This window comes from Corvus cornix, chromosome 1A (genome assembly GCF_000738735.6).
Source record: "Corvus cornix cornix isolate S_Up_H32 chromosome 1A, ASM73873v5, whole genome shotgun sequence".
Lineage (NCBI taxonomy): Eukaryota > Metazoa > Chordata > Aves > Passeriformes > Corvidae > Corvus > Corvus cornix.
In genome coordinates, this window is record NC_047057.1 from 47,287,527 (window position 1) to 47,314,020 (window position 26,494).

Sequence of the window (26,494 nt, forward strand, 5' to 3'; positions counted from 1 at the left end):
TTTGACTGACAGATAATTTTACTTGTGGCTAATAATATTAAGACCCCAGACTAGCAGATACTTCAAACAATACATTTAGTTGGCTCTAAGTTTCAGTCTTAATGGAATACACCATGTTTTGAGGTCAAATCTGGTTTAAGGAGGCAAAGTTATTAGCTAACCAAACTTACACTTGAAAACTTTGCATCTGTTTTCACAGATTCTGGACACAATCAAAAAGGTTTGCACAGCAGTTCTCTTCCTGGTTCAGGACTTAGTTGCAATTGTGTCAGTAATATCTTAAATATTTTTTTTTGGTTGTACTTTTGAAATATATTTTAGCTAAGTCTGAAACTTACAGCCTTGTCCACACACTTCTTCCACTATAATTTTATGATACTCTTATCATAGGATCTGGGGTGCATAAAAAGGAAGAACCATGATTTAGAGTACAAAAACTTCAAGGAATGAAGATGGGAACAAGAAAAAAATTATAAATAACTGAAATTGATGGAAACAAGAGAGCAGAATTGGGAAAATGAAGGAAGAGCCGGTTGTACAACTCTGGTGTAGCAGAGGGATGTGACTTAAGCCCAGCTGCAGGCTCCTTCATTGCTTTATGCAGGACAGGGTCTGCCCTTGCCCAAAGAGCGTGGAAGAAGGAGGCAAATATGCCAGGAAATAAAGAGAAACCATGGCAGATTACCAAATCAACAGGAATCTCTTTGTCTGTAAGACAGGGCCAGCATAGCAGAGGAACGTCTTGAATCTTCAAGAAGTCACTTCAGCTTCCTGGTGCAGTGATTATTCTCGAGTCTGAGTAAGTGTGACAGCCTGATTTTTAATGCTCTGCACAACAGCCTTGCCGTTAATACCTCATTGTGGTTGGCTTTAGGAGCTCTCTAAGAACAGACACAGAGTCTAATTTGGAAAGGAGACATTGTTTATTCTGCGTGGGGTGCACAAATCAAGCGCACCAAGGAGTAGTAAGTTACATCTTTTATACAGTAAAATTTACGTGAACCCGCCCATCTAATGCATATTCTCCGCCTACCTAATGCATATTGTGTGATGTACCTTTATACAATTCTTGAAACAGGAAGTTCTTTATTTATTAAGCAACTTCTGTTGTAGAAGTTATCTGACGACATCAGTTATGTTTACAAAAGGTGAAAAGATTCAGCCTGGAGACAGATCATTCGGCTTGAAGACACCAGTGTGACTTTGATTACAGCAATACTGAAGTAATTTGTCTCTAGAATCAGGGAAACCTCCTGTAGTACGTGTTGCTGCCTAGTTTCTACACATATCAGTGGTGCTGGGGTGTAAATGTTCCTACTGGATGTAAAGTTTCTCATTCGTCAGAACATTAACACGTTTTTAAAGTAGCCCTGTAGTAGCATTTCTGAGGTTTAAAATACGGGATTATTTCTAAATCGATAGCGTTAGCGGGGGTTCCCCCATCCCGTTCCGGGGCGGCAGCTGTGCGCCTCTGCTCTGCTCGGGCGGCCGGGGACGCGTTTCCCCCGCGCTGTCCCCGCTCACGGAGCGCGGCTCGGGGCGGGCGCGGAGCGGGGCCGGGGCCGGCGGCGGGGGCGGCTCGGCGGGAGCGGCCGCCGGCGGCTCCCATTGGTCGGATTTGGATCCGCGGCGCCATTGGTCGGAGCCAGCCAGAGCGCGCCGCAGCCAATCAGAGAGCGAGCGGGGCGCGCGCAGGAGCTATAAAAGCAGCCGCGCGCGGGGCAGGGGGACACGTGACCACGTCAGTTCGGGCGGCGGCGGAGCAGCGTCAGCAGCGATGTCCGGCCGGGGCAAGCAGGGCGGGAAGGCGCGCGCCAAGGCCAAGTCGCGCTCGTCGCGGGCCGGGCTGCAGTTCCCCGTGGGCCGCGTGCACCGGCTGCTGCGCAAGGGCAACTACGCGGAGCGCGTGGGCGCCGGCGCCCCGGTGTACCTGGCGGCCGTGCTGGAGTACCTGACGGCCGAGATCCTGGAGCTGGCGGGCAACGCGGCCCGCGACAACAAGAAGACGCGCATCATCCCCCGCCACCTGCAGCTCGCCATCCGCAACGACGAGGAGCTCAACAAGCTGCTGGGCAAGGTGACGATCGCGCAGGGCGGCGTGCTGCCCAACATCCAGGCCGTGCTGCTGCCCAAGAAGACCGACAGCCACAAGGCAAAAAGCAAGTGAAACATCTGAGGAGCGCTCCCACCTCAAGTAACCCAAAGGCTCTTTTCAGAGCCACCCACTTCCTCATAAAAGGAGCTGTACATCCTAGTGAAAAAACAAGCTAAAAAACTCCAATCGTCTCCTTAAAAACGCCAAAACAAAACCTAAAACGAACAACCCACCCCCAAAGCCGTAGTATCTCAGCTCTTAAAAAACTAGCAAACCACCCCAAACCCTTTATATCTTGGCTCTTTAAAATTAAATTTTAAAAAAAATTCATTATACAGTTAAACAATCGCTGGTAAGTGTATACTACTACTGACGAGATTAATTTGATACTAAGTAAATCACTGCTCTGGAGAAAGACACAAAGTTTCTGAAGACCGAAATAAAAAGCCCACAGCCCCATCATGCCTCTTTGTTTTTCAGCTGGGCCATATGTGAAGTTCTGGTAATTCACTGATGTCTTTAAAAACAGCCCTGACCCCTTTAAACAATTTCTAGACCTACAGGCTTTGTTGGGGGCTTTCCTGTTGGTTTGTTTTGTTGTTGTTGTTTTGGTTTTGTTTTGGTTTTTTTTTTTTAATATAATAATAGGCATTCTGAATTACTAATTCTTATTAAAAATCTTTCAGCTGCCAAGCTCATTTTCTGCCTCAAATCTGAAGGAGTTTGACAATAATTGTTCACACAATGCACTGGTAATCTGAGGTGAAAAGGACTGTTGCCAGTTTTGATTCTACCTTACACATAGTGCTCAATATAAACCATAAATATGTTGAAATAGAAACAGAGAATCTGCTATTATTGCTCAAAAAACGTATTTTAATAATTATCCATTTGAAAATATAAATTACTTGAATCAAAACATTGTCCAGAATTTTAGTATCACCAACAGTTACAATAGCAAGAGGTAAAAAGGAGTTTACAGGCCTTTCTCAAAAGAATGGGTTGCAAGCATTAATAAACATATCAGAGAATACTTCTTTTAATTCTCTGTACTCTGAAAAACAATGTGCATTTATTTTTAATTTAAGTTTGGTCTTGGAAAAGTGCATCTGAAGACTGTTCCCCCTGTTGCTAGCAGCCAGCTGTTTCAGTGTAGCAGATACATCAAGACATGTAGTTTTTAATATTAATTCCAATGTAGGGATCAGTCATTAGACAGTAAGAAATTGGAATATTCAGGAATCTGCTGTGAAAGAGGAATGCTAACTGATCACTTGAGCAAATTTTAATATGTCCAAGTAGTGGGAAAATCAGCCGCAGCAGTGTCTCCTTAGACAATGATGACTCAGATTTTTGCCAATCCAGCTGTATCAAAATAAAAACACTGACATATTATCAAACGATAGGGCACTGGTTATCATTATTAACAAAACCTGGCCGTTTTAAGTTTTTATGTCACCTGATTTATTAAGATAGTAAGTATTTCTGTAGCAGAGGACGAGGCAACCATGTCTGTATTGTGTACACTGAGCAATACAGTGCAAACTGCTATGCTGTAAAAAGTCACCTCCTTTGGGGGCACAAAAAGCCCTTCACAGAACTTTAATCTGCTTCTTGCCTTGCTGCATGATGCACTAGTTTATTTTCTCTTAATTATTTTGAAAGAGGTAAAGGATTTTGGACAAAGGAGCTAATTTCTAATCCATATTCAGTGCTCAAGATGAGCCTGTGTTACTTCCTCCTCTTTGAAATCAATTTGCGACTAAAATATCGATTCAAACCCCTGATTTTCAGCTCAGATTAAGAGAAGACCCTTTAAAGAATATTAATTAATTACTTTGGAAATTTAGCTCCCCACGTCGCGGATTTTATTTAGAAGGAAAAACAAAAGTTTCTGTCTCCCGAGGTCTGTTCAGGTCCAGGACTCAGTGTTTATTGCCTCTTTTTTAGCTCACCCGTTGCCTCCTCGGAAGGAAACTTGGCCGAGGGGAACAAGAGTCTTTCTTTTCCACGCCGCTGCGAACTGGGGGGGGGTTGGTGGCAGAAATTCTGATAAAAACAGCCGTTTTTGGCTCCTAAGAAACACAAAATGAGCGGGGAGAAGAGACCTTTCTGCCGTGCAGCGGGGCGGGCTCTGCAACGCACCAATCACCGCGCGGCTCCGCTCTATAAATACGAGGCTGCCGACTTGCTCCAGGCCCAGTGATTTCCCCTGGATCGTGGACGACGGCTGACATAATGTCGGAGACCGCGCCTGTTGCCGCTCCCGCAGTCTCTGCGCCCGGTGCCAAAGCCGCCGCCAAGAAGCCGAAGAAGGCGGCGAGCGGCTCCAAAGCCCGCAAGCCCGCGGGGCCCAGCGTCACCGAGCTGATCACTAAGGCAGTGTCCGCCTCCAAGGAGCGCAAGGGGCTCTCCCTCGCCGCGCTCAAGAAGGCGCTGGCCGCGGGCGGCTACGATGTGGAGAAGAACAACAGCCGCATCAAGCTGGGGCTCAAGAGCCTCGTCAGCAAGGGCACCCTGGTGCAGACCAAGGGCACCGGCGCCTCCGGCTCCTTCAAGCTGAATAAGAAGCCGGGTGAGACAAAAGAAAAAGCAACGAAGAAAAAGCCGGCTGCCAAGCCTAAGAAGCCGGCGGCTAAGAAGCCCGCCAGCGCCGCCAAGAAGCCCAAGAAGGCGGCGGCGGTGAAGAAGAGCCCCAAGAAGGCCAAGAAGCCGGCAGCCGCCGCAGCTAAGAAGGCGGCCAAGAGCCCCAAGAAAGCCGCAAAGGCCGGCCGCCCCAAGAAGGCCGCGAAGAGCCCGGCTAAGGCCAAAGCGGTGAAGCCCAAAGCAGCCAAGCCTAAGGCAGCCAAGCCCAAAGCAGCCAAGGCAAAGAAGGCGGCGCCCAAAAAGAAGTGAAGATGACTGAGAAAAATTGAGTCTACTCATTTAAATAAACCCAAAGGCTCTTTTAAGAGCCACCCACTTACTCTCAAAAAGAGCTGGAACACTGCTATCGTACATCAGCAAACCCAAATCACTTAGAGATCTCAGTAGGGCTTTACACGGCATTCATGAAAGTTCAGATTTTGGGTACGTGTGCGTTCGGTAACGCCTGCGTGGGAGACTGGTGCTTCCTCTTAAGAGGAAGCGTATCCCTACGTGCAACTTGGGAGCCCTGCGATAGCAGCTGCGCCTGCCCCCGCCCCCGTTCATTGACCGGCGCAGCCCGGAGCAAAAAGAGGCGGCGCCGGCGGTCCCGCGGAGCAGCGAGCGCCCTTCGCTCCGGTGCCCGGGGGAGTTTAAAAGTGCCGCGTTGGGCCGTGATTGGCCCCGCGCCGCCCCGCACCGCCTTCGCGCCAGGCTCCGCCCGCCAGGGCGATGACCCTCCCTCCCTCCCCTCCGTGGCTGCGCCCGGTGCCGGCCCCGCACGGGGAGCGAGCGCTGGCCGGTCAGTGACGCGCGGCATCAGCCCTCCCTCCCCTGTCTCACGGCCTTCGAGCCGGGTGTGGCTGGGGGAGGCGGGGAGAGGAAGGGAGCAGGGATGGGGGAACGTGCGTGCCGTGACACGGCCCGGTCCAGCGGCAGCTTCCGCCGCGCTCCGCTCCCACAGCGGCGCGGCGCGGAGCCTGCGGCCCCGCGCTCCGGTTCTCCCCGGCTCCCATTAAACCTTGCAGTCTAAATCACTGATGGCCCCTTTATCAGCAGCTTTGTTGTTTATTTTCTTTAAGACAGAACCATCTCCTGCAAAACTCTGGGAAATCGGTGTTTTAAGGCGGAAAACCCTTCAAGAAAACCTTTTTCATTGCCTAATCAAGTACTAACACCTACTTGAATAGAAACAGCCAGTATTGGTAGGGGTAACAGCAGGTTAGAGTACATGTAAGTAAAATAATAAAACCCGAAACTTTACAAGCCCCTCTAAAAAAATTAAGCCCGCAAGACATAAAAAAAATATTTATTTTACTACTATAGTGCGCTGAAAGTAAATACTAGGTCAACCAAATAAAAGGCATTAAACCCTCAGAAAAAGCTGCACCTTCCCCACAGGATTTGTATTCAGACAAGTTCCGCTGCTTTTTAGTTCCATTAAAAACCGAACCGGATCACAGGCTTTGAACAAGCAAGTTTACATACCGAGCACAAGCAAAACAAACTCTTAAAGAACTTAAAAAGTACATTTAAATTTGCTATAAAAAGGAACACTTGATTTACTAACGTGCAAATGTTAAGCCTGTTTACATACCTCCCACTACAAGCACTGATTCAGCCCTTTTAATTGAAAAAATGGGTGGCTCTTAAAAGAGCCTTTGGGTTGCAAGTGACGGTCCGAGACGCCCTACTTGGAGCTGGTGTACTTGGTGACAGCCTTGGTGCCCTCGGACACGGCGTGCTTGGCCAGCTCGCCGGGCAGCAGCAGCCGCACGGCCGTCTGGATCTCCCGCGACGTGATGGTGGAGCGCTTGTTGTAGTGCGCCAGGCGCGACGCCTCGCCGGCGATGCGCTCAAAGATGTCGTTGACGAAGGAGTTCATGATGCCCATGGCCTTGGACGAGATGCCCGTGTCGGGGTGCACCTGCTTCAGCACCTTGTACACGTAGATCGAGTAGCTCTCCTTGCGGCTCTTCTTGCGCTTCTTGTCACCTTTCTTCTGCGTCTTGGTGACCGCCTTCTTGGAGCCCTTCTTGGGCGCAGGGGCGGACTTGGCCGGCTCGGGCATGGCTGCAGCTCCTTAGCGGCTGTATCACAGCGGAGTGCCGGATAAGGCGATTACTCCGCTATTTATACGGGCCGTATGCAAATCGCTGGTATCAGAAAGCAGTGTTTCCATTGGACAAAGGGCGTATTGACGTCACCCATCGTACGGAGTGCTTTGCTATTGGTCCTTTTTAAACACCACGCTAGGATTGGTCAATGTTTCGAGCGCTATCAGCCAATCAGAATGAGCTCTTTCAATCCCCGCATTCGGTGCCGAACGCGGACGCTGCTGCCCGGCCTCTCCCGGCCCGGGGTCACCCGAAGCAGCCGGGTCGTGTGTCCTCCGCAGCTTCCGGCGGGTTAGGGACCCACAAAATATAGTTACCGGCATTTCTACAAGAAAAAAGAAAAAAAATCAGCTTGTGAGGGGTTTTGTTACTCTTTTTTTCTTCTACACGAAGGAGCATACCTGCGTGCTTCATGTAATAGTCTGCATTTTTAACAGCCACAAAATAAATGTAACAGGGAGAAAGATGCAACCAGGAAAGATACAGAGACTCCAGAATACAAAAATGGTTAATCGTGTTTAGAATTAATCCTTTTGGCCCACAGAGCATGTTTCTTTTTCATCAGTTTAAATGAAATGGAAGTTCTGATTTAATTTGTAACATGAAATTATTTGATTTCTTTTAAGATGCAACAAGTACTGGAAGGATGTGTTTAAGTCAAAACCATGATAATCCTAGAAATTAAATGTGGATTTTATTCTGCAGTTTGAATTGACCATGAACCAGAAAATGAAGCTGTTTTCTTGTTAATATCACTTCATCTTGCAAAAAGAAAACATGATGCTATTTCTTTTTGGAAACCTTAAGGACTATTCAAGGACTGGTCTTGCTTCTGCTCTTTTTCCCTTTTTACCATGCTGAGCAGAAGAATAGATCCACAAAGATTTCCAGCCTATATCCAATACAGTGGTGTCTGAAGGGAATCAGACAAAGAAAGGATGGGACGTTTTTTCTTTCCGGTGAGGGAGGCTTGCTTGAAAGTGCATCTGCTGTACTTTTCACCTAAACTCTGGAGGCAAAACAGTGTTAAAAAGAGCAGCTTAATGCTACCTCGGTTATCCTGCTGCTCTGTTTTAATATCTGCCTCTCATCCAGAACAGGGATAAATGTTGAAGATTTAGATTCATTTCTGGACATAACTTCCTTTTAGTGTGGTATAATTTTCTATGGGGAACACAGAGAAAAGAACCAAGAGCTCCCAGGAAAAATTAAAGAACAACTTGGCCATCAAGAGAAGACAGCACATAGCATTAGGGAAAATTACAAATGTACTGATGATGAGACATATCTGCCTTGTGATTGGGATTATTTGGGAAAATTTTTAAAGTTTATGATGAACCTTAGAATCACATTTGAGAAGCTAGGTTGCTTGTGGGTAGCTACTTACAGATCTTTAGGTTTTGAGACTGTAATTTTAAGCAAAATTTTCTGATTTGCTCCATACCTTGTTGCCTGCAGCTGCAGGTTTTCTACTTTTGTAAATTGTTGGGTGTTATCATGTGAAGACCCTCTAACTCCTTGGAGAAACTCTAAATATATGTGTCACCTTTTGACAACAAAAATTAAGTGTATTTAAAAAAAAGACAAGATTAAAGAAAAGAATAAAGAAGGGGAGAAAGTCAACCATGCATTTTCAAAAAAAAACCCCAAACATAAGTACACTTGAAGCTACTAAAGATGATGAAGATGATGCAACTCATTAAAATGAATGCAGCTGTAGAACTACAGTAAATAAAAACTATTGATTTGTGTTCAAAAAGCAATATTAAGTGAAAAAAAAATAGAGTGAAAGGAATAATTCAATAGGTATCAATGAAGAGTGAGACAATGAAAATGACCAAACACATGCCACTTTTTAAAAGCCATTAAGAGGTATGGATTTTTTTCACAGCAAGAGACACAAATCAGCTCCTTCATCAATCTTCGGTCCCATAAACAAAAGAAAGTTGTGTGATAATGAAGTCAGAGACCTGGGACACGCAAAAGAATTCCCCCCCAGCGAAAATTTGAAATGTCGCCCCCACAGAAAAAAAAAAGAGAAACTCCCGTTTCTCAGCCTTGGGTAGAAAAGGGTGCATTTACTGTAGTAGCGGGACCACGGCGCCCACTCTCCCCTGCCCGCCCGGGCCCTTTGTTGGCGCGCAGCGCGATGGCGGCGGCGCGGCGCGGGCGGGACGCGGCTCTCCCCACCCCGCCGCCGCCATTGGCCGGGTTTTGCTGCAGCCCCGCGGCCGGCGGGGCCCCGCTCCCCATCGGCACCGAGAGCCGGCCGGCGGGGCCGGGCAGCCGGGCCGAGCGCGGCGGGCAGGGGGCGACCCGGGCCGGGATCCGCTCCCGCGGCCCGAGCCGGGTTTGGCCTCCCGGGCGCGGGGCCGGGCCCGAGCCGGCAGCGCGCGGCCCCTGTGGGAGCGACGGCGCGAACGCCCCGGCCCGCGGGGGAAGGGCGCGCGGAAGAGCCCGCCCCGGCCCGGCCCCGGCGCAGTCCTCAACCAGGTCGGACCGCCGGCAATATACAGAGGCGCGGGCTGCTGTTGGCGCATTAAGTGCGGCGGTGTGCTAGGGCGAGCATGTCTGGTCGGGGTAAGGGCGGCAAGGGGCTCGGCAAGGGCGGCGCTAAGCGCCACCGCAAGGTGCTGCGCGACAACATCCAGGGCATCACCAAGCCGGCCATCCGCCGCCTGGCTCGGCGCGGCGGCGTCAAGCGCATCTCGGGGCTTATCTACGAAGAGACGCGCGGCGTGCTCAAGGTGTTCCTGGAGAACGTGATCCGCGACGCCGTCACCTACACGGAGCACGCCAAGAGGAAGACGGTCACGGCCATGGACGTGGTCTACGCCCTCAAGCGCCAGGGTCGCACCCTCTACGGCTTTGGCGGCTAAACTCAAAAAACTTACATTGTCAGAAACACCAAGGCTCTTTTCAGAGCCACCCACAAATTTCACTATAAGAGCTGTTTATTACTGATACGGGGGTTTCTGAAGTTTTTAGTAACTTGGAATAATATATATAGTAGCTTAAGTAGTCCGTAATTATCGGGTAATTGCAGTATCTATAGTGCCAAGGTCGGCGGTGCTAATTGCGCTGCTGAATGGCAACGCATTGCAGTTAGCATCGCGCACTAAATTACGTTTTCAGATCCAGGACTGTCCACCCCAACGGCAAAGCTCTACGATTGTGTAAATTGCAGCGCCTGAGCTCTGGCGGTTGCAGGATAGAAGTGCCTGACATTACGTTGATACTTTTTACTCCAATAGGAATGGAACGATTACAATCCTCTAATTTGCATAACACCGTTATAAATACCGGGGCCAGGCGCCATTTTCGATGTTGTTGTGCTACAGCGAAGGTCTTGGAAAGAAAACATTAAAGATGCCTGAGCCGGCGAAATCTGCTCCGGCACCGAAGAAAGGTTCTAAGAAGGCGGTCACTAAGACTCAAAAGAAAGGGGACAAGAAGCGCAAGAGAGCAAGGAAAGAGAGCTACTCGATCTACGTGTACAAGGTGCTGAAGCAGGTGCACCCCGACACGGGCATCTCGTCCAAGGCCATGAGCATCATGAACTCCTTCGTCAACGACATCTTCGAGCGCATCGCCGGCGAGGCGTCGCGCCTGGCGCACTACAACAAGCGCTCCACCATCACGTCGCGGGAGATCCAGACGGCCGTGGCGGCTGCTGCTGCCCGGCGAGCTGGCCAAGCACGCCGTGTCCGAGGGCACCAAGGCTGTCACCAAGTACACCAGCTCCAAGTAAAAGGATTTTAAATTATAAACCAAACGGCTCTTTTAAGAGCCACCACACGGTCTTAATAGAGCTGTAATTGCAAATAATGAGATTTTTTCTCATGTGGATTACCTTTGTTAAAAGAGCAAATAAAGTATATTGGTCTAGGTACAGAATACTGCACGGTTTTTAAGGTCACTTTTTCCTTGCATTACTAATTTTGAAGCAATTACTAGCTCTTATAGTGAAATCTGTCGGTGGCTCTGAAAAGAGCCTTGGTGTTTTAGAACTGTAAATTTTAGCGATTCAAATTTAGCCGCCAAAGCCGTAGAGGGTGCGACCCTGGCGCTTGAGGGCGTAGACCACGTCCATGGCCGTGACCGTCTTCCTCTTGGCGTGCTCCGTGTAGGTGACGGCGTCGCGGATCACGTTCTCCAGGAACACCTTGAGCACGCCGCGCGTCTCCTCGTAGATGAGCCCCGAGATGCGCTTGACGCCGCCGCGCCGAGCCAGGCGGCGGATGGCCGGCTTGGTGATGCCCTGGATGTTGTCGCGCAGCACCTTACGGTGGCGCTTGGCGCCGCCCTTGCCGAGCCCCTTGCCGCCCTTACCCCGGCCAGACATGGTCCCACTTTCCACAGCGACCCACTACGCGCCATCAGCCGCCCCCAGCGGCTCTTTATTTTCCGGGAGCCGACCTGGTTGAGGACTGCGGCGGGAGGCGTGGTCTCGGCCCCAGTCCCCGCCCACCGCGCTCGTCCCCTCCGCGCGGCTCCGGGCGTCCCGCGAGACGCGGCCGCGGGGCTTTCCCGGCTCTGCCCCCCGGACGCGCGCGGCGGCTCCGCCTCTCCCGAGCGAGGCCGCGCCGGCCCCGCTCTCAACCGCGCCTCCTTTTGCTGCTCTCCCGTCCCGCCCTGGCCGTGCCCCCCTGCGCGGTGACAGTTCCCCAGTAGCTCTGAGTCTCCGCCGGTAGCAGGAGCGGGGGCTGCGGCACCCTCTTCCCGCACCGCCTTCCCCGCTGCCAGCAGGTCTGCGGCAAAATCCGACCAATGCGGGGCCTCCCCCGGTGCCCCGGCCCCGCCCCTCCGCTGCTCTCCGCCCGCCCATCCCGGCTTCTGCTTTGGACGCTTCAAGTGTTCCTTTTTAATTTTTTTGTTATTAGCATTTGCCGGCATAGACACCTTCCTCGGGAAATTTATATAACTCTGCCAACCTTGTCCTCTGCGACCCACAGCTTCTTTCTGTTACTAGCTTCTTGTTGTTTAAAATAGGAGGGGAAGGAAATGGTTAAGCCTCGTAATGGGTAGAGGTTTTTTACCTTTTTTTAATTTTTTTTTTTAATATAATGCCGAATTCATTCGAGAGGATTAAAGCGTGAACAGTTCTGTGGCCTATGTTTGTTTTATTTGGCACCTTGAAACACAAGTCCACACACATGCAAACATGTACATGTGTATCTGTCATATCTTTAACTATCTAGCATATTTTTCACCGTTTTTAGGAAAGAGCCTAAAGAATTCTGAAAGAACAGAACGTCACGAAGCAGCCACTGGTTGCAACAACATTTTCCGGGAATGCTTCCTACTGGGGAAGTAGGGGACCTGTTCTTGGTCTGCACTGTAATGGAAATGAAAGACTATTTCAAGTTTTTCACACTAATGTTTGGATTATCTCCTTGCTAAACACATGCCATTTACAAGAGGAATGCTACTCGTATTTTTAACTGTAACACTAAAATACAGATCAATGTTCTAGTTCTACTAAGTTTCCTGGATTAAAGCAGAATTGCATAAACTAATAAATTTTACCTCCTTATACAGGTATTATTAAACTAATTCTTACTGAGATTAAACACAGTTTCACAATTAAAAAAGATTTAGGTTCACTTGGCATTTTTCCTTTCTACTTTTTAACAGCTGAAATTTTCACAAATTTCTATTGATTTTGGTAATAATAAATAATCTTTACATTTAATAAAGGAATATTGACATAGAAATAAATACGTCTTCAAGAAGTGTGAAAATTAGAATTATCCAAAGATCCTTTTAGAGATTTTGTTTTGGTGTGGTTTCTGTTGTAATTGGCATTTAGTGTTCATATTCTGAGAACTCATAGCATTATAAAACATTTTCACTGGCATAATTTTGTGTAACTTCTTTGAAAAAGAGAAGAAAAAAAATGCTGCAGTTACAATGCCCTCATCCCCCATCATCCTTCTTTCTTACTAATGACTCACACATGCTAGGGTAAAAAATTTATCTCGTTCTTTACCTCCCCTCACATAACCCCTCAAAAGTGTGATAGATCCATGTTCAAAAAGGAATTTGCTTTCCTTTTGTAAGATAGAAGGATTTATCCTAATTACTTTTTCCAAACACAGGAACATAATGAAACAATTTTGGATTTGGTTGGTTTTACTGGGGTTTGTTTGTTTGCTTGCTTGTTTTAATATCTTTTAGCTCTTTTTCTATTTCCCTCTGCAGCAGACAACTTTGTTCAAAACTCTTCATCCTTCTTTCATGAACCTGTAAATTTACTGCTAGAATCTACTTTATAACTTAGGCAACTGCTTGTTTTGGAATTGTGACTCCAGCATTTAGGGATGTCTCATAGTGCATTTGGTTTTTATTCTTCCCCAACATGGGGCCCTCTTGGCTTTTGTGGCTGGTCACCTTCTTATAAGCACCACTAGTGAACCTTCTATTTGATTCCTACATTTAAACTGGAGCCTTCTACGGGAAAGTGATTGATCCATCAGCTTTCTGTGACACCCTCCAGTCACATAAGCCTGTTACACAGCAAAAGCAGTTAGCAACTCCAAAACCAGAATGTTAAATAAAGTCGTCATTAGCACTGATGGGTGAATGAAACACTTACAAAAAGATATCCAAGAGAAGGAGGAGTAGAATACCATTCCTTTTGCAACAGTAAATACCTGCTGGAGTCTCATGGAGGCTCTCAAGGAGCTCTGCTTTACATTTCTGAGGACTTGGGTGAGGGTGTCTCTCCTATGTATTTGGGTTCTGCATCTATCCTGGGACAGTTGGGTGAATTAGTGCAAACTTCATACAGTACTTTTAGTTAAATAAACATAAAAAGTAACTCTTAAACATTATTTATAATGTGTTAAAAAAACCAAATGAGCCCCGACCCCTAAACTCTTGAGAATAAAAAGTTTTAGCATTTGAAAGTGTTCTTAAACTACAACATATGCAGGTGCTTGCAAAGTACTGTGTATTATGCAATACCTCTAATGTAGTCTTACAGCCATGCATTTCAGGGCCATTAAAATAGATAAATTTTGTAAGGATGTTAAGAACTTCCTATTCTTCTCATTTAAAGATCCTAGTTACAGGTCTCTGAAAATGTATAATGACTGCATGTACACATGCATGCACACACGTATAATAATTATAGTTCAGTCCTCACAGCACGTAACCAGCATTGAATACTTCACAGTAGACTTGCTTTTCATTTTATTTCTGTGTAGACTGCACTTGTGCTGCTGTTGTAAGGTGAACCCAAACTCTGCACACGCCTGTGTCAACAACCAGAAAAACAGCAAGGACTGGCCTGGAAATGCTGCTGAGTCTGTTACTGTTTTCAAGCATTGGATGCAGAGGTGGGGTGACACTTTTGTTCTGGAAAAATTTCTGTGTTATATTGGCCTAGACTGAGAATACCAAAGGAGTCTGAGAGTGACAAATGTTGGCACCCCCTCCATTTTCTTTAGTCTCTGCATTGTTACCACTCTTAGACTTTTAAATGCATCTCTCCTAGAAGTGGATTAGTCCATATCCATGTAATGATCTTAATTTTTTCCAAACATGTTTGTTTTTCCTTTGTGTTTAAAAACAACAACAGCCTCTCAGATGAGTCTGCCTGGGACAACTGATGGGAAGATCAAAATCAGCCCAAATAAGTAAAATACAATTCAATTTCAGCAACCAACAGCATGCTTCATTTAGTAAAAAAGAGGGGGGGAAATCCTTCCTTAATATTCTATTTCAGAATATAAGTAACCTGAATTGCAGCTGGCACTGTTTGTGCTTAGAAGTCCTTCAATCTCAGTGTGACAATGATTCTGACAATGAGCTGATTGACTGCAGCAAAGCATTCAAAAATTCCTAAGTGCTACTTATCATTGCATTGGTGCCGTGGGGATTTACCTACCTTTCATGTACTATCAGTAGTCGAAATTAATTCAGGAAATGTTCAGACTTCAGCACACTGAATTGGCATCCAAAACACACAAAGATTTACACTTGACTTTTGGCTGCTCCTGAAAAGCTGTGTTTCAGAAACACTCTTTTTTGTTTGTTTTTTGCCATGCTTCTTACATCGTGCATTAAGCTCTATATCCTTATGTTCATTACAACATTGGCATACTGCCATAAATCCATGGGGTCATATGGAACACTTATGGACAAGTGTATCATGGGCCCTCTGGATCAATTACTTTCCTGTTGATGGCATTGCAAGTTGAAGCTTTTATAGGCCAGAATTTTGTATAGCTTTACAGGTCAGTCCTGATGGATCAGTGCTGTGCTTGGAATAACATACAAAATAAAAATCTATATGCAGAGAGAAATGGGATACTCATAAATACATCAAATATTCATGGTGTGGGGAAGGCATGCAATGAAATGGAAGATCTTCAGAAACAGATTGTGATGAGCAAGAATAAAATGTAGAGAGAAGCAATAAGGACACAGAGGATATATAATCAGGTTCCTTAATATCTTAACTACATTTAACCTCCACATGAGAACAGATGACAGCACAGCAGAGTACAGACTTTGCTGATGTGTAAAGATGAAGTGATCAAGCCCATTAAAAAAAATCTTCACATTAATGTACTAGAAAAATCTCACAGTGCTTAAGGGTAAAAGAACATGAAGGATGGGGAAACAGATACAGAACTGAACATTGCCAATACATGCAAACTTGAGAAAGCAGCACAGGTGACCCAGATGAGAAAGGTGAGGAGGGAAAAATGTTGGGGCTGTGCCACACTGCCCCTGGTATGCTCTTTCCTTCCCCAGGGTCCCTGCAGGTGTGCGTTTTGTGACTCTGACACCTTACCCTAAGAGCAGGCTTAGGCTGAGGCCGAGGTGCCCAGCACCATGGATGGCCTAGAAGAGAAAGTTGTGGAGGAACCAGTGTTGGGGAAGTGCCATACTCACTTTGGCATGTCTTTGGTGGCACCTGGGTCCCTGGGACTCTAGACTTTGTGGCTCTTTGAACCTGAAGCCAAACCTAAAAGCGCCTTTAGACTAAGGTGCAGGGCACTATGGGTGGCACAGACAAAAACAGTGTGGAGTGAGCAAGTTTAGGGCATGTCTTTTGCCACCCCAGTGCCTCTGGAGCTGCAGGATTTCTTTCTGTGATCCCTATCAGTCATCACAGACTGGGGCTGAGGGCCCCAGCCAACTGGGCTTACATTTTTTATGTACAAATGGTTTTAATTCAAACTCAGTTTTCATTGCTTTATATATTATGTTCCTTTAGTTCATTGTCTTTTTATTACCAAACCCTGTTATTGCTGTAACAGCTTCACTGAAAACAGTTTTTCATCTTGTGTTGCTTCATAGTCTTTTACAGGAAATTTCATTAACTGTATTCCTCTTTCCCCATATCCTTGTGATGTATTAAGTAGTTTAGCATAGTAGCTGGAGTGGTTGTAGAATTAGGCCACAAGAGCTGACCAAAAGAAAAGGTTTTGTTAAAAACTAATGCTGCTAAGATACAACTAGCCCAAAGCAGAATGAAAAAGGCAAGGCAGGATCAAGGAAACAATTCCAAGAATTAAGGTAATGTCAGATGAAGATCATTTACACAATAGTTAGAAGAATTAAAACAAACAAACAAAAAACAACAGAAGAGACAACTAACCAGAAGCAAGTGATGGACTTGGGAGTTGAGTGCTGGGTGGCCTGTGTGGGATTGAAGGTTAACTTTTGGTGTAGTGGTCACTCTATAGATCCACCCAGCTCAAGCTGTAACCTGAAAACTAATAAAAGAAATTGGAAACCTTCACTTGGAAAAGTGCATTAGTCAACAGGATCCAAGGGTCAGGACCTGTTATTCTGGCCAGTGTAATTAATTCCGTAATAGGAGTAGCTGACAAAGTACTTTCTAATATACAATATAAACTCTCAACAAGTGTTCCATGCTGTTGTGACACCATTGTTTGCACATCTACGATCTGAAACATGCTGATACCCAGCTTAAAGATACAACATGACTTGAAAGTGGGAGAGAAGAGAGAGGAGATGATGCAGCAGAGCAGTACCAGCCAGGCCTGTAGGAGAGCTGCGGCTGGCTAAGCTCAAACTTCTCTGTTGGTGTTTACAGAAGACTGTAACCAACAGGTGATTCAGATTGTGAAGAAGCCCAGAAGAGGGATTTTCAAATGAAAACATGTTTAGGACCTATCTTTGCATACTAGCTTGCATGGAAACCACCTTTATAAAATATTTACATTACAATAGTTAATGCAAATGAGCACCTCTGTTCTTCTTCACATGGGTATAGCTGTTCAGATTTTTTCAGAAACTTCGAGCTGTCAAGCAGGACTGATTAAAATATTTTTGTTCTAGAAAGATGCTGTCATCAGACCTTCTATGTATTTGCCTGAAATGAAGTATTTCACCAGGATGTCAGTAGTTATGCTCTATTTTACTGGTTGGACTGATAAGAGCATTCTTCCAAGCAATGATTTTAATTTGAGCCAGTTCATCCAAGGAGGATAGTTAAAGAGCCAGGACCAGTCCTAGACAAATATCTTGCTGAGCATCTAAAAATCACCTGCAAAAGCACCTTGATTACCAACAGCAACGCTCAAGTTGATCCTCAGCTGCCCAGCACAGTGGTCTTGCTCACATCCAGTTTTGACTTGGCAGCATTCTTTTATCTCAGGCTCTCCTGCAAAAAGCAAAGAAATGCAGCTGAACCTTGCTGGCACCAGAGGAATCTCCACTTGTATTCTCACTTGGACTTAGGGAATCGTGCATTGAGTCATGTGTGACTACACACCACCCTTTTGCTATGTATTACACCCCAAAACTACTTCAGACTCAGGCATTACAACTCGGAGTTTATATGAGCCCTGAAAAACAAACAAACAAAAAAAGCATTGCACATTTGCTTCTGTCTCAGCTGATTAGTTGTTAGTGTTTTTTTTACAATTCAAGCATACAGTTCTCTCAGACTGAATCCAAATAATACTTAATTTAATAAAACAGTATGAAGTTTTCAGAAGACTAGAGGAAAATGCAACAGATTAAGGCAAATAAAACCTGTTTTCCTGTCCCACTCCTCAAAAATAATGTATTTCTTAAACATAAAAAAAAAGTAGCATCATTTTTCACCCAAAAATCTGCTGAAATGTAACTACTCTAACCATTGGCTTATATTAGATATCAAATACTTTCTATATAAACTATTAGGAAAAGCTACTCTACTGGATCTATTAAATTTTTATTATAAGCATATGCAAACAGGCTCAGATAAATATATCTTTGGCTATCTCAGACAGTGAAATGAAATGAGTTAGCTTGCACAAAAACTCATTTCTGCAATCCCGGTGGTAAAAAATCTGTTCTGAAAAGCAGAAGTCCTATATCAATGAACAAATGTGGGGGGATGAAAAAATCAGACCAGAGACTTAATTCCCAAAGCACTACTCCCGATAACTTCCCCCCTCCCTTTTAACCCTCCGAGGTTCAGTAACAGAAAATGGCTGAAAGTGAGAAAAACAGAGGAAAGAAAATGGTGTCGAGGCACTTGATTGGTCAGATTTTGCTGCATAGTCCAAGTTTCTGACACAGAGAAGGGAATATTCCTAAAATGAAGCTTATCAGCAGTTAAGAGAAAACTAAGACTCTTACAATTTTGGGCTTTCCAAGAGAAGTATTTCCTCGAAACATTTCTCCGTGGCTCCTTATTTCCTAGTTTAAATGAAGGCTGTGTCCAACTCAATCCTACCGCTTCTTAAAGGCACGGATACTCATTTGTAGCATCGAAAAACCAAAGGGACATTATTTCCATTAATTTAATGGAACAGCAGGCTCCTCAAATGATATAAAATGGCCTGTAGTACTAAAATACATAAAGGCGGCCTAGAGTCAGGAATAACTTAGGAAACGTAAATTTTTCAGCTGACTACAGATCTATTTACTAGGAGAGCAAGAGGGTGTGTCATTGAATTTACAGTGAGGGAGAAATCCTTTTTCCAGGTAGGTTCACAAAAATCACTGAATACAACGAATAGGGAAGCGTCAGAATTTTAAAATTCTAGACTTGCTAGGTCATTAAGCATAGATACTCCTTGGAAAACACATCTGTGGTAACTTCAACAAATCTTTTCGAGAGCCTCAATAATGACAGAGAAAATTGGTGCAACCCAAAATCTAAGAATTCTTACAGGATACCCAGAACCATTAAGGATGTCACGCGTGCGGTCCTACACCAGCAAGGAGCACACCACTTGGAAAAGGGACTCGGAAAACATCCCTGCCTCCACCTTACATTCCACCCCCGCTCCCCTTCCCCTTTTGAAAATAACATTTATCTCGGGAATAAATAGTAGTGCTCGAGATGGGCTGAAAATGCCCGCGGGACGGCGCTCACGACCACGAGTGATAAAGCACTGAGGAAACTACCGATTGAGAGCCCTTCCAGGGAAGGCGGGAAAGGAGTTTTTACGGCTTCAGAAACAAAGGGAGTCCCGCGCGCCCTCAAAAAAAAAAAAAAAAAAAACACAAACAGGGTTTGGAAAGCGAAACAATATTGCTTTCAGGAAAATAGACCAATAAACTGTTAAACTGTTACCTTAAATGAGGAACATAAGCACAGCCCAACATTTACAATACATTAAACGTCTCTAATCGTGAGAGCGGAATTCTGTGGAAGTTCCTTCCTTTACAAATTCAAGCACTTTGAAGCGAATGATTTTAAGACACGGCCAAACAAACAAAACCAACTTATTTTCTAACTGGATATCTTTCCTTTCAGATCAGGAAAAATTATTACAGTAGTTTTAAATACGGAAACACCAACAGGGAAAACATGTAGAAAGCAGTATTTCACCCTAAATAAAAATTTGTCTTAGCAAAATTACTTCAAAGGAATTAAGCAGTATACTGTTTCGCTAAAACCAAGATCCTGTAACTTTAAAACATAATAAACGCATTCAGCTTGCTACTTACCTGAGACGTAAGATCTTGCTAACATAAAGCCTCCCCCGAAAAACATCACCTCCAACACGACTAGAAATTAACAGCTCTTTAGTGATATTGTGGTGGCTCTTAAAAGAGCCTTTGGGTTTTCGATGGTCTGAATTTTCCGTTTGCCAACGAGCTTATGCACGCTCGCCGCGGATGCGGCGGGCCAGCTGGATGTCCTTGGGCATGATGGTGACGCGCTTGGCGTGGATGGCGCACAGGTTGGTGTCCTCGAAGAGCCCCACCAGGTAGGCCTCGCTGGCCTCCTGCAGCGCCATCACGGCCGAGCTCTGGAAGCGCAGGTCGGTCTTGAAGTCCTGCGCGATCTCGCGCACCAGGCGCTGGAAGGGCAGCTTGCGGATCAGCAGCTCCGTGGACTTCTGGTAGCGCCGGATCTCGCGCAGCGCCACCGTGCCGGGCCGGTAGCGGTGCGGCTTCTTGACGCCGCCCGTGGCCGGCGCGCTCTTGCGGGCCGCCTTGGTGGCCAGCTGCTTGCGGGGCGCCTTGCCGCCCGTCGACTTACGCGCCGTCTGCTTCGTGCGCGCCATCTCCTAGAAAGAACAGCAACGACGGAACGAAGGGACTGACCGAGGGGTATCTGCGGGGCCGCTATTTATGGCCATCAGCGCGCTGTGATTGGCCAGCGCGAAGAGACGGCTCCCATTGGGCAACGGGCGGGGTTTGAAAATCCCGCGCAGGAGGGGGGGGACAGGAGGAACGGGCGGGGGGGGTAGGGAAAGGGATGGAGGGGGGGGAAGGGCGAGCTGCTGCTTCCCGCTCCGCACCTCCCTCCCTCCACAGGAGCAGCCGCGCTCCCTCCCTCCCCTCATCCCTCAGCTCCGCCCTACTGAGCGGGACTGGAGACGGCCCGGAGCTCTTCCACTGCTGCAGCCCGCCCGCAGACGCGGAGTTTTTACTCTGGCCCGCAGCAGTTTTCTCGCTGCCTCTGCCCGGGACAACTGGGATTTAACCAGATTATAAAAACCGTTTTCTTAAATACAGCCTCCCCTGCACGTTCTGAGCAACCTGAGGTTCGTTAAAGCGTTCGCCTTCGCTTTTTTTTTTTTTTTCTCCTAGTGTCTTTAATGTTTACTTGTAATTTCCTATTACGTTGTCACCTCGGGATTTTTTGATTCTGCTGCAGTTCTACTCCGTTGGAGAAAGAAATAAAGTACACCGCTTCCTTATGAAACCTCCAAGACTAATGAAGTTATGCTGTTCTCTATACCACTATGTATCTGCTGTGCTTGCTACTAGATGTTACATTTAACATCGTGTTTCAGTTATCAGAGACTTAATCCCTAATTTCCCGGGTAAACAAGGCCTTTTGTCTTATGGCCAAGTCACCTCAGAATAACATTTAATATTTAAAGAGAACAAGTTGTCATTGTAAAAAACTAGAGCAAATAAATAAAATACGGAAAAAAAATTATAATAGCTTTAAAACTCATTAGGCGCTTATCATGCTTTTTATAGACCTCTGGGACCAAGTATCAGAAGAGGACACCGACAAGACGACCCAAATCTTCCCCAGTACTTAAACAGGATAAACATTTCCCAATCTTCTAACAGTATGTTCTAATCCGGGAATTTAAACGCGGCTAAATATAAATACCACTCACCGAAAATAATCAGTGTGATCAACTCTTTTATGGAATATATGGGTGGCTCTTAAAAGAGCCTTTGAGTTGTAAGTGACGGTCCGAGACGCCCTACTTGGAGCTGGTGTACTTGGTGACAGCCTTGGTGCCCTCGGACACGGCGTGCTTGGCCAGCTCGCCGGGCAGCAGCAGCCGCACGGCCGTCTGGATCTCCCGCGACGTGATGGTGGAGCGCTTGTTGTAGTGCGCCAGGCGCGACGCCTCGCCGGCGATGCGCTCGAAGATGTCGTTGACGAAGGAGTTCATGATGCCCATGGCCTTGGACGAGATGCCCGTGTCGGGGTGCACCTGCTTCAGCACCTTGTACACGTAGATCGAGTAACTCTCTTTCCTAGTCTTTCTACGTTTCTTGTCCCCTTTCTTTTGGGTCTTGGTGACCGCCTTCTTGGAGCCCTTCTTGGGCGCGGGAGCGGATTTAGCTGGTTCCGGCATTTTTCGGGTCAGTCAATACCTGGCTACCGCAGGAACGACGTAAACACGAGAGCGGCGTCCCCCCCCGTATTTATAGGGACGGTATGCAAATGAGATGAGTCAATGTTGTCTTTGTCTATTGGACAATTCTGGTTCGTGACGTCAAAGGACACATCATTTTCTATTGGTTGAGTTTTCACATCTGCTTTCCAATTGGCTCAATTCACAATCCCTGTCTTCACCAATCAGAAGTCCAAGCGAACCTCCGGAGGAGCTATAAAAAGGCAGAGGTGACGCTTTCAGCGCAGTTATTTTGTATTCGCAGCGTTGTTGCGTAGCTCTTTAACTTTTTTCGCTTATTTTTGTGTCTTTTTTTGTGCTGAGACATGTCCGGCCGGGGCAAGCAGGGCGGGAAGGCGCGCGCCAAGGCCAAGTCGCGCTCGTCGCGGGCCGGGCTGCAGTTCCCCGTGGGCCGCGTGCACCGGCTGCTGCGCAAGGGCAACTACGCGGAGCGCGTGGGCGCCGGCGCCCCGGTGTACCTGGCGGCCGTGCTGGAGTACCTGACGGCCGAGATCCTGGAGCTGGCGGGCAACGCGGCCCGCGACAACAAGAAGACGCGCATCATCCCCCGCCACCTGCAGCTCGCCATCCGCAACGACGAGGAGCTCAACAAGCTGCTGGGCAAGGTGACGATCGCGCAGGGCGGCGTGCTGCCCAACATCCAGGCCGTGCTGCTGCCCAAGAAGACCGACAGCCACAAGGCTAAAGCCAAGTAAAACTTACCTGACTAACAATCCAAAGGCTCTTTTCAGAGCCACCCACATCTTCATAGAAAGAGCAGGAACGCTTGAGCCTAGAAATATATCCTATTTGATATTTAGAGACTTAAAATTTTGAAGACGGTTTTTTGCTGTATATAATGTTACGTATCTTTAAGTTCTATTTCGCTAATCTGGTTTTCTGCCTTCATGTTAAAAATCAATGTGCTTATGTAAGCGTGTGTCAGCTTCCCTTTTTGTGAACGAATCAATAAAAGGTAGCGGTTACGGCTGATGGAATCGGTCACCGCCGTATGGCTTAAAAAGAGACGTGAACTCCGAAGGCTGTGCTCGCTGCCTCCCTCCCCGTGGGTTCCGTGGGGCTGAAGCGCCGTTCACCCCGGGGAGGAAGGACGGGGCGGGATCGGGGCTGCCGCCGGCCAATCCGGCTGGAGCGCGCGGCGTTCAAACCGCGGCGGGATTGTGGCCCCTCTGCTCCCTGCGAGCCGCGGGTGTCTGTGTTGGGCGTGGAAGCCGGATTCGAGTGCCTTGCGCGTAGCGGTTGCTGTGATTTTCTGCTTTCCGTGTTTTTTTTCTTGTCTGCAGCTTAGAGCTTTCAACCAATAGTAAAAAAACCCCCGTAAGTACTTCCCTGGGATGCAGTCCAGAAGGGTTTCCAAAAGTTCTATTCTGAATTAAGTGATGGTGATGACAGTTGCTAAATTGGCTCGAGTGTGAGTTCATGTACAAGCTCTACGGAAAGTCACATATACACGGGGAAGGGAGTCATGTACTAGTTTGGACTTGAACTGATGTTTTCATTCTTTCTCCTTCATCCTTCATCACCTCCTTCATCATGAGTGGTGTTTAAAAGTGCTCTTGGCGATTTTCCTGCAAAAGTTTCCTTTACTTATACAGTATGGTCTCCTGGGTACTGCTGCCTTTGGCTTTGCTGAGTTCGGTACTGCTTTTTTAGATTTGGTAGCCTTTGTTGCCTTTTTTTGGGGCCTTGGTCGCTACAACTGCCTGGGCCTGCTTGACTGAGGGAGCCCCTCGCACCCTGAGAAGGGGGACACGGCCTTGGTGATGTGAAGGCTGTGGACTTTGAAGCCGCCAGCCACTGCATCCCTCTTCTTGGGGTGTAAGAGGCTTATAAATCAAGATAATACGCGAGGGACCGGTATTTACAGGGAGGAGCTTCTCCACCATTGGTGCCTCGAGGTGGCCGCACTGCTGGGAGACGGCGACAGCTCCTCTCTCCTCTCTTTCCTCTGAACAGGTTAATTTTCAGGTTTTTTTGCTTTTTTGTTCCCCCACTGCAAAGATCACCGCGTTCCCTCTTTTGTTAGAACAGACGTAGATAAAAGAGACTCCAGTTTGTTTTTCGTTCAGTGATATTTTACGTGGAAGTAAAAACTGCCCGAAGGGAAGGCAGGAATGCAACGCCGCGAGCCTCCGAGCGAGGCTGCCTAAGGGCTGGGGGAGGGTGTTTTCTTTGTTCTTTAAAATCGTCCCTTGAGAACTAAGGCGAGGAAAGCTCTGCTGGGTTTTTTTGTTCGGTTTTTTTGTTGTTGCTTTTAGTGTTCTGCCTCGGGACGCAGAGGAGTGAGTCACTGGGGCGTTGTGTTAATGGAAAATGTTTTTCAAGCAGAGGGAGATAACGTGGGAGTGCCCGGCTGAAGTCTTGTTTGGAAACAAGATGAGAATCGCGGGTCTGTTTCTAAGCGGTATATGTTTCTTAAACAATTTTCAGGTTGAGTTGTTTTTGTCTGGTTTCTTGTGGGGCTTTTTTGTGGTTGTTTGGTTTTTTTTCCTTGTATGTTTTTTTGGCTTTCCTTTTCCTTTTCTTTCCTGAAATAGGCAGAGAACCTTTTTTACCCTCTCTCTCTTTTTTTTTTTTTTTTTGGGTCATCCCTATTCTGCTGAAAGAAATTGCATTAGATATTAATCATCTACCATTCGGAGCTGGACTTGGAAACAGCAGTAACTGCAGGACTTTATTAGTAACCATTCTGAAATTTGAGGCTAGAATTAAGTTTAAAACACTTCAGGAATTTTTTGTATGTTTAATAATCTTAATGTTGCTGTATTTAGCATATTTGGCAAAATAGCTTTCTATTGGTGTATATCTAGTAGAGAAGGGAGAGATTACGTGGGTCTGAAGAAGGGAATTGATTTGTACAAGGTTCTGATTGGGCCATTTGAAAATCCCGAAACAGAGGCCTCCCGGGTTTCATTTTTGCCCTTGAAAACACGATGTGAGGAGGGAGCATTTGTTTTCAAGAGTAACGTTCATATTTCCTGCTCAGGCACTTCAGTATATATGTTCTGCTTCTCTTGGAAATTGGTTGTTTTGGTTTTGTTGGTTTTCTTTCTTTTTATTTCCACCTCCCCCCGCTGATGTTTGAAAAACCTTTTGAAAACACAAGTATTTTAACAGTTTTCAAATAAGGTATGGGTAGATTGCAATCTAGTGTTGTGTTTGTTTTGTTTTTCTATTATGTTCTTCACTAGAAACTCATTAAGCTCAGTGTTGTAATTCATTAAGTTCGCCATTTCATTCTCTGCCTTTCTAGCCACCTTTCCTCCTTGAGACAGCTCATGTAATGAGCTCAGTTTCCTTATATAGCAATTTTTAAATATTGTTGCATTCTCTATGCCACCAACAGGATTTTCATGATGGGTTTAAGTATGTTTTTGTTAGTACAGGAGAACTGATGAGTTCTGTATGCTATAAATCCTTTTTCTTCAGCTAAATTATGCCTGAAGTGTTTTCCTACAATTAGTGCATATCCGTGTTTCTCCTGACCAGTCATTCACAGTTTATGTAGAAAGGCAATATGTTTTTCTACCTCAGGTAACTGTGCTTGTTGTAAATGAACCCATTCTCTGTCTGCATACTACAGTTAAATAAAAGGTTTTTATATATTGAAATAAAAGGGAGAAATGTATTATATGATCTGAGTATGTGACAAATTAGAATTAAAAGTGGGGGTTTTTTTTGACAAGCGAAATATTTCATTGAAAATGCGGAATTTCCCTTCCCAAATTTAGTTTCAGCTATTCAGCCAACCTAAATTCTCAAAAATGTGGAAGGCCTTAGATTTAAGAACAGTGCATGACAAATGGCTTTGGTAATGAAATAAACATTTAGTATCATATGACCCCAATTTGCTCTTGAACTTTAAGTCCACACAAAATATAACCTTACACTTTAAAGTACTAACCATAACATAGGCAGTGCCATCTCATCTCCCAGATTGCTTGCTCCCAAGTAAATGTTACTTAACCTCTAGTTGCTTACTAGCTTTTCGTTTTTCCATAAAGCATGGAGAGATAATATGCAAGACTATATTCAAAAAAAAGCCAAAATCAAACTCTGCTCAGTTGCAGAAGCATTCCGAAGTATGCCAAGAAACAAATTTTTAAAAAGTGATGTAGTAATAGAACATTTACTATTAAGCTTTGTCTTAGTGACAATCGAGTGCCAAAACAAGTCCCTGGATATTAATTTCCTTCAAGAAATCTTATTCACATTGTTTTGGTCTATTTTTTACTGGTTTGGTTTTGACGTTTTTTGTTTGGTTTTTTTTTTTTTTAATAGAAAGACTGCGCTTGATTTTTCTCTGGTGACCTGGTTGAGGACAGGATAGAAATGCTGCTCCAACTCCCTTGGTAGGAAGCAGTCTTCCAAAGTATTAGAGGAAGATGTGATTTTAATTTTTTTTTCTTTTTTTTTGGTGAGAATTTGCTTTAGGCTAGAAAATTTATCAATAATATAGGCAAGCTAGAGTATTTACCTAGACCAACAAAAATGGAAGGATTTAATTACATGGTACCAATGCTATCCCCACAGGCCCCAGGCTCATCCTTGTAAAA

At 45.9% G+C, this 26,494-nt stretch overlaps 7 protein-coding genes and 1 pseudogene across 8 annotated transcripts in view; 5 read left to right on the forward strand and 3 right to left on the reverse strand.

Moving 5' to 3' along the window:
- Positions 1-1,739: 1,739 nt before the first annotated feature.
- Positions 1,740-2,430, forward strand: LOC104696400 (histone H2A). Its single transcript, XM_010410719.3, has one exon. The coding sequence runs from the start codon at positions 1,778-1,780 to the stop codon at positions 2,165-2,167; it is 390 nt and encodes a 129-aa protein (XP_010409021.1). The 5' UTR covers positions 1,740-1,777; the 3' UTR covers positions 2,168-2,430.
- Positions 1,745-22,951, forward strand: LOC104696397 (histone H2A-IV). The gene is made up of 2 exons (XM_039571654.1): positions 1,745-1,777; positions 22,244-22,951. The coding sequence occupies exon 2, from the start codon at positions 22,244-22,246 to the stop codon at positions 22,631-22,633; it is 390 nt and encodes a 129-aa protein (XP_039427588.1). The 5' UTR covers positions 1,745-1,777; the 3' UTR covers positions 22,634-22,951.
- On the forward strand, positions 4,311-5,056 carry LOC104696399 (histone H1). Its single transcript, XM_010410718.4, has one exon. It carries the CDS (start codon positions 4,334-4,336, stop codon positions 4,988-4,990), a length of 657 nt encoding a protein of 218 aa, XP_010409020.2. The 5' UTR covers positions 4,311-4,333; the 3' UTR covers positions 4,991-5,056.
- LOC104696555 lies at positions 6,013-7,052 on the reverse strand (annotated as a pseudogene). The gene has a single exon (XR_005604618.1). The product of XR_005604618.1 is annotated as a histone H2B 1/2/3/4/6-like (transcript).
- Positions 9,390-9,805, forward strand: LOC120411991 (histone H4). Its single transcript, XM_039571664.1, has one exon. The coding sequence runs from the start codon at positions 9,405-9,407 to the stop codon at positions 9,714-9,716; it is 312 nt and encodes a 103-aa protein (XP_039427598.1). The 5' UTR covers positions 9,390-9,404; the 3' UTR covers positions 9,717-9,805.
- LOC120411980 (histone H2B 7-like) overlaps positions 10,138-26,494 on the forward strand; it is a 50,981-nt gene continuing 34,624 nt past the window's right edge. The window contains 2 exon segments of the mRNA XM_039571650.1: positions 10,138-10,503; positions 10,505-10,575. Of these exon segments, the coding sequence (XP_039427584.1) occupies positions 10,162-10,503; positions 10,505-10,575 (413 nt within the window). The 5' untranslated portion in view covers positions 10,138-10,161.
- Positions 10,854-11,201, reverse strand: LOC120411994 (histone H4). Its single transcript, XM_039571667.1, has one exon. The coding sequence runs from the start codon at positions 11,180-11,182 to the stop codon at positions 10,871-10,873; it is 312 nt and encodes a 103-aa protein (XP_039427601.1). The 5' UTR covers positions 11,183-11,201; the 3' UTR covers positions 10,854-10,870.
- LOC104696554 (histone H2B 8) lies at positions 21,417-21,923 on the reverse strand. The gene has a single exon (XM_010410934.3). It carries the CDS (start codon positions 21,876-21,878, stop codon positions 21,498-21,500), a length of 381 nt encoding a protein of 126 aa, XP_010409236.2. The 5' UTR covers positions 21,879-21,923; the 3' UTR covers positions 21,417-21,497.

What these genes read in the sequence shown, in the direction of transcription:
- LOC120411991 (XM_039571664.1), top strand. Translation starts at nt 9,405, where the DNA reads ATGTCTGGTCGGGGTAAGGGCGGCAAGGGGCTCGGCAAGGGCGGCGCT.
- LOC104696399 (XM_010410718.4), top strand. Translation starts at nt 4,334, where the DNA reads ATGTCGGAGACCGCGCCTGTTGCCGCTCCCGCAGTCTCTGCGCCCGGT.
- LOC120411994 (XM_039571667.1), bottom strand. Translation starts at nt 11,182, where the DNA reads ATGTCTGGCCGGGGTAAGGGCGGCAAGGGGCTCGGCAAGGGCGGCGCC.
- LOC104696554 (XM_010410934.3), bottom strand. Translation starts at nt 21,878, where the DNA reads ATGCCGGAACCAGCTAAATCCGCTCCCGCGCCCAAGAAGGGCTCCAAG.
- LOC104696397 (XM_039571654.1), top strand. Translation starts at nt 22,244, where the DNA reads ATGTCCGGCCGGGGCAAGCAGGGCGGGAAGGCGCGCGCCAAGGCCAAG.
- LOC104696400 (XM_010410719.3), top strand. Translation starts at nt 1,778, where the DNA reads ATGTCCGGCCGGGGCAAGCAGGGCGGGAAGGCGCGCGCCAAGGCCAAG.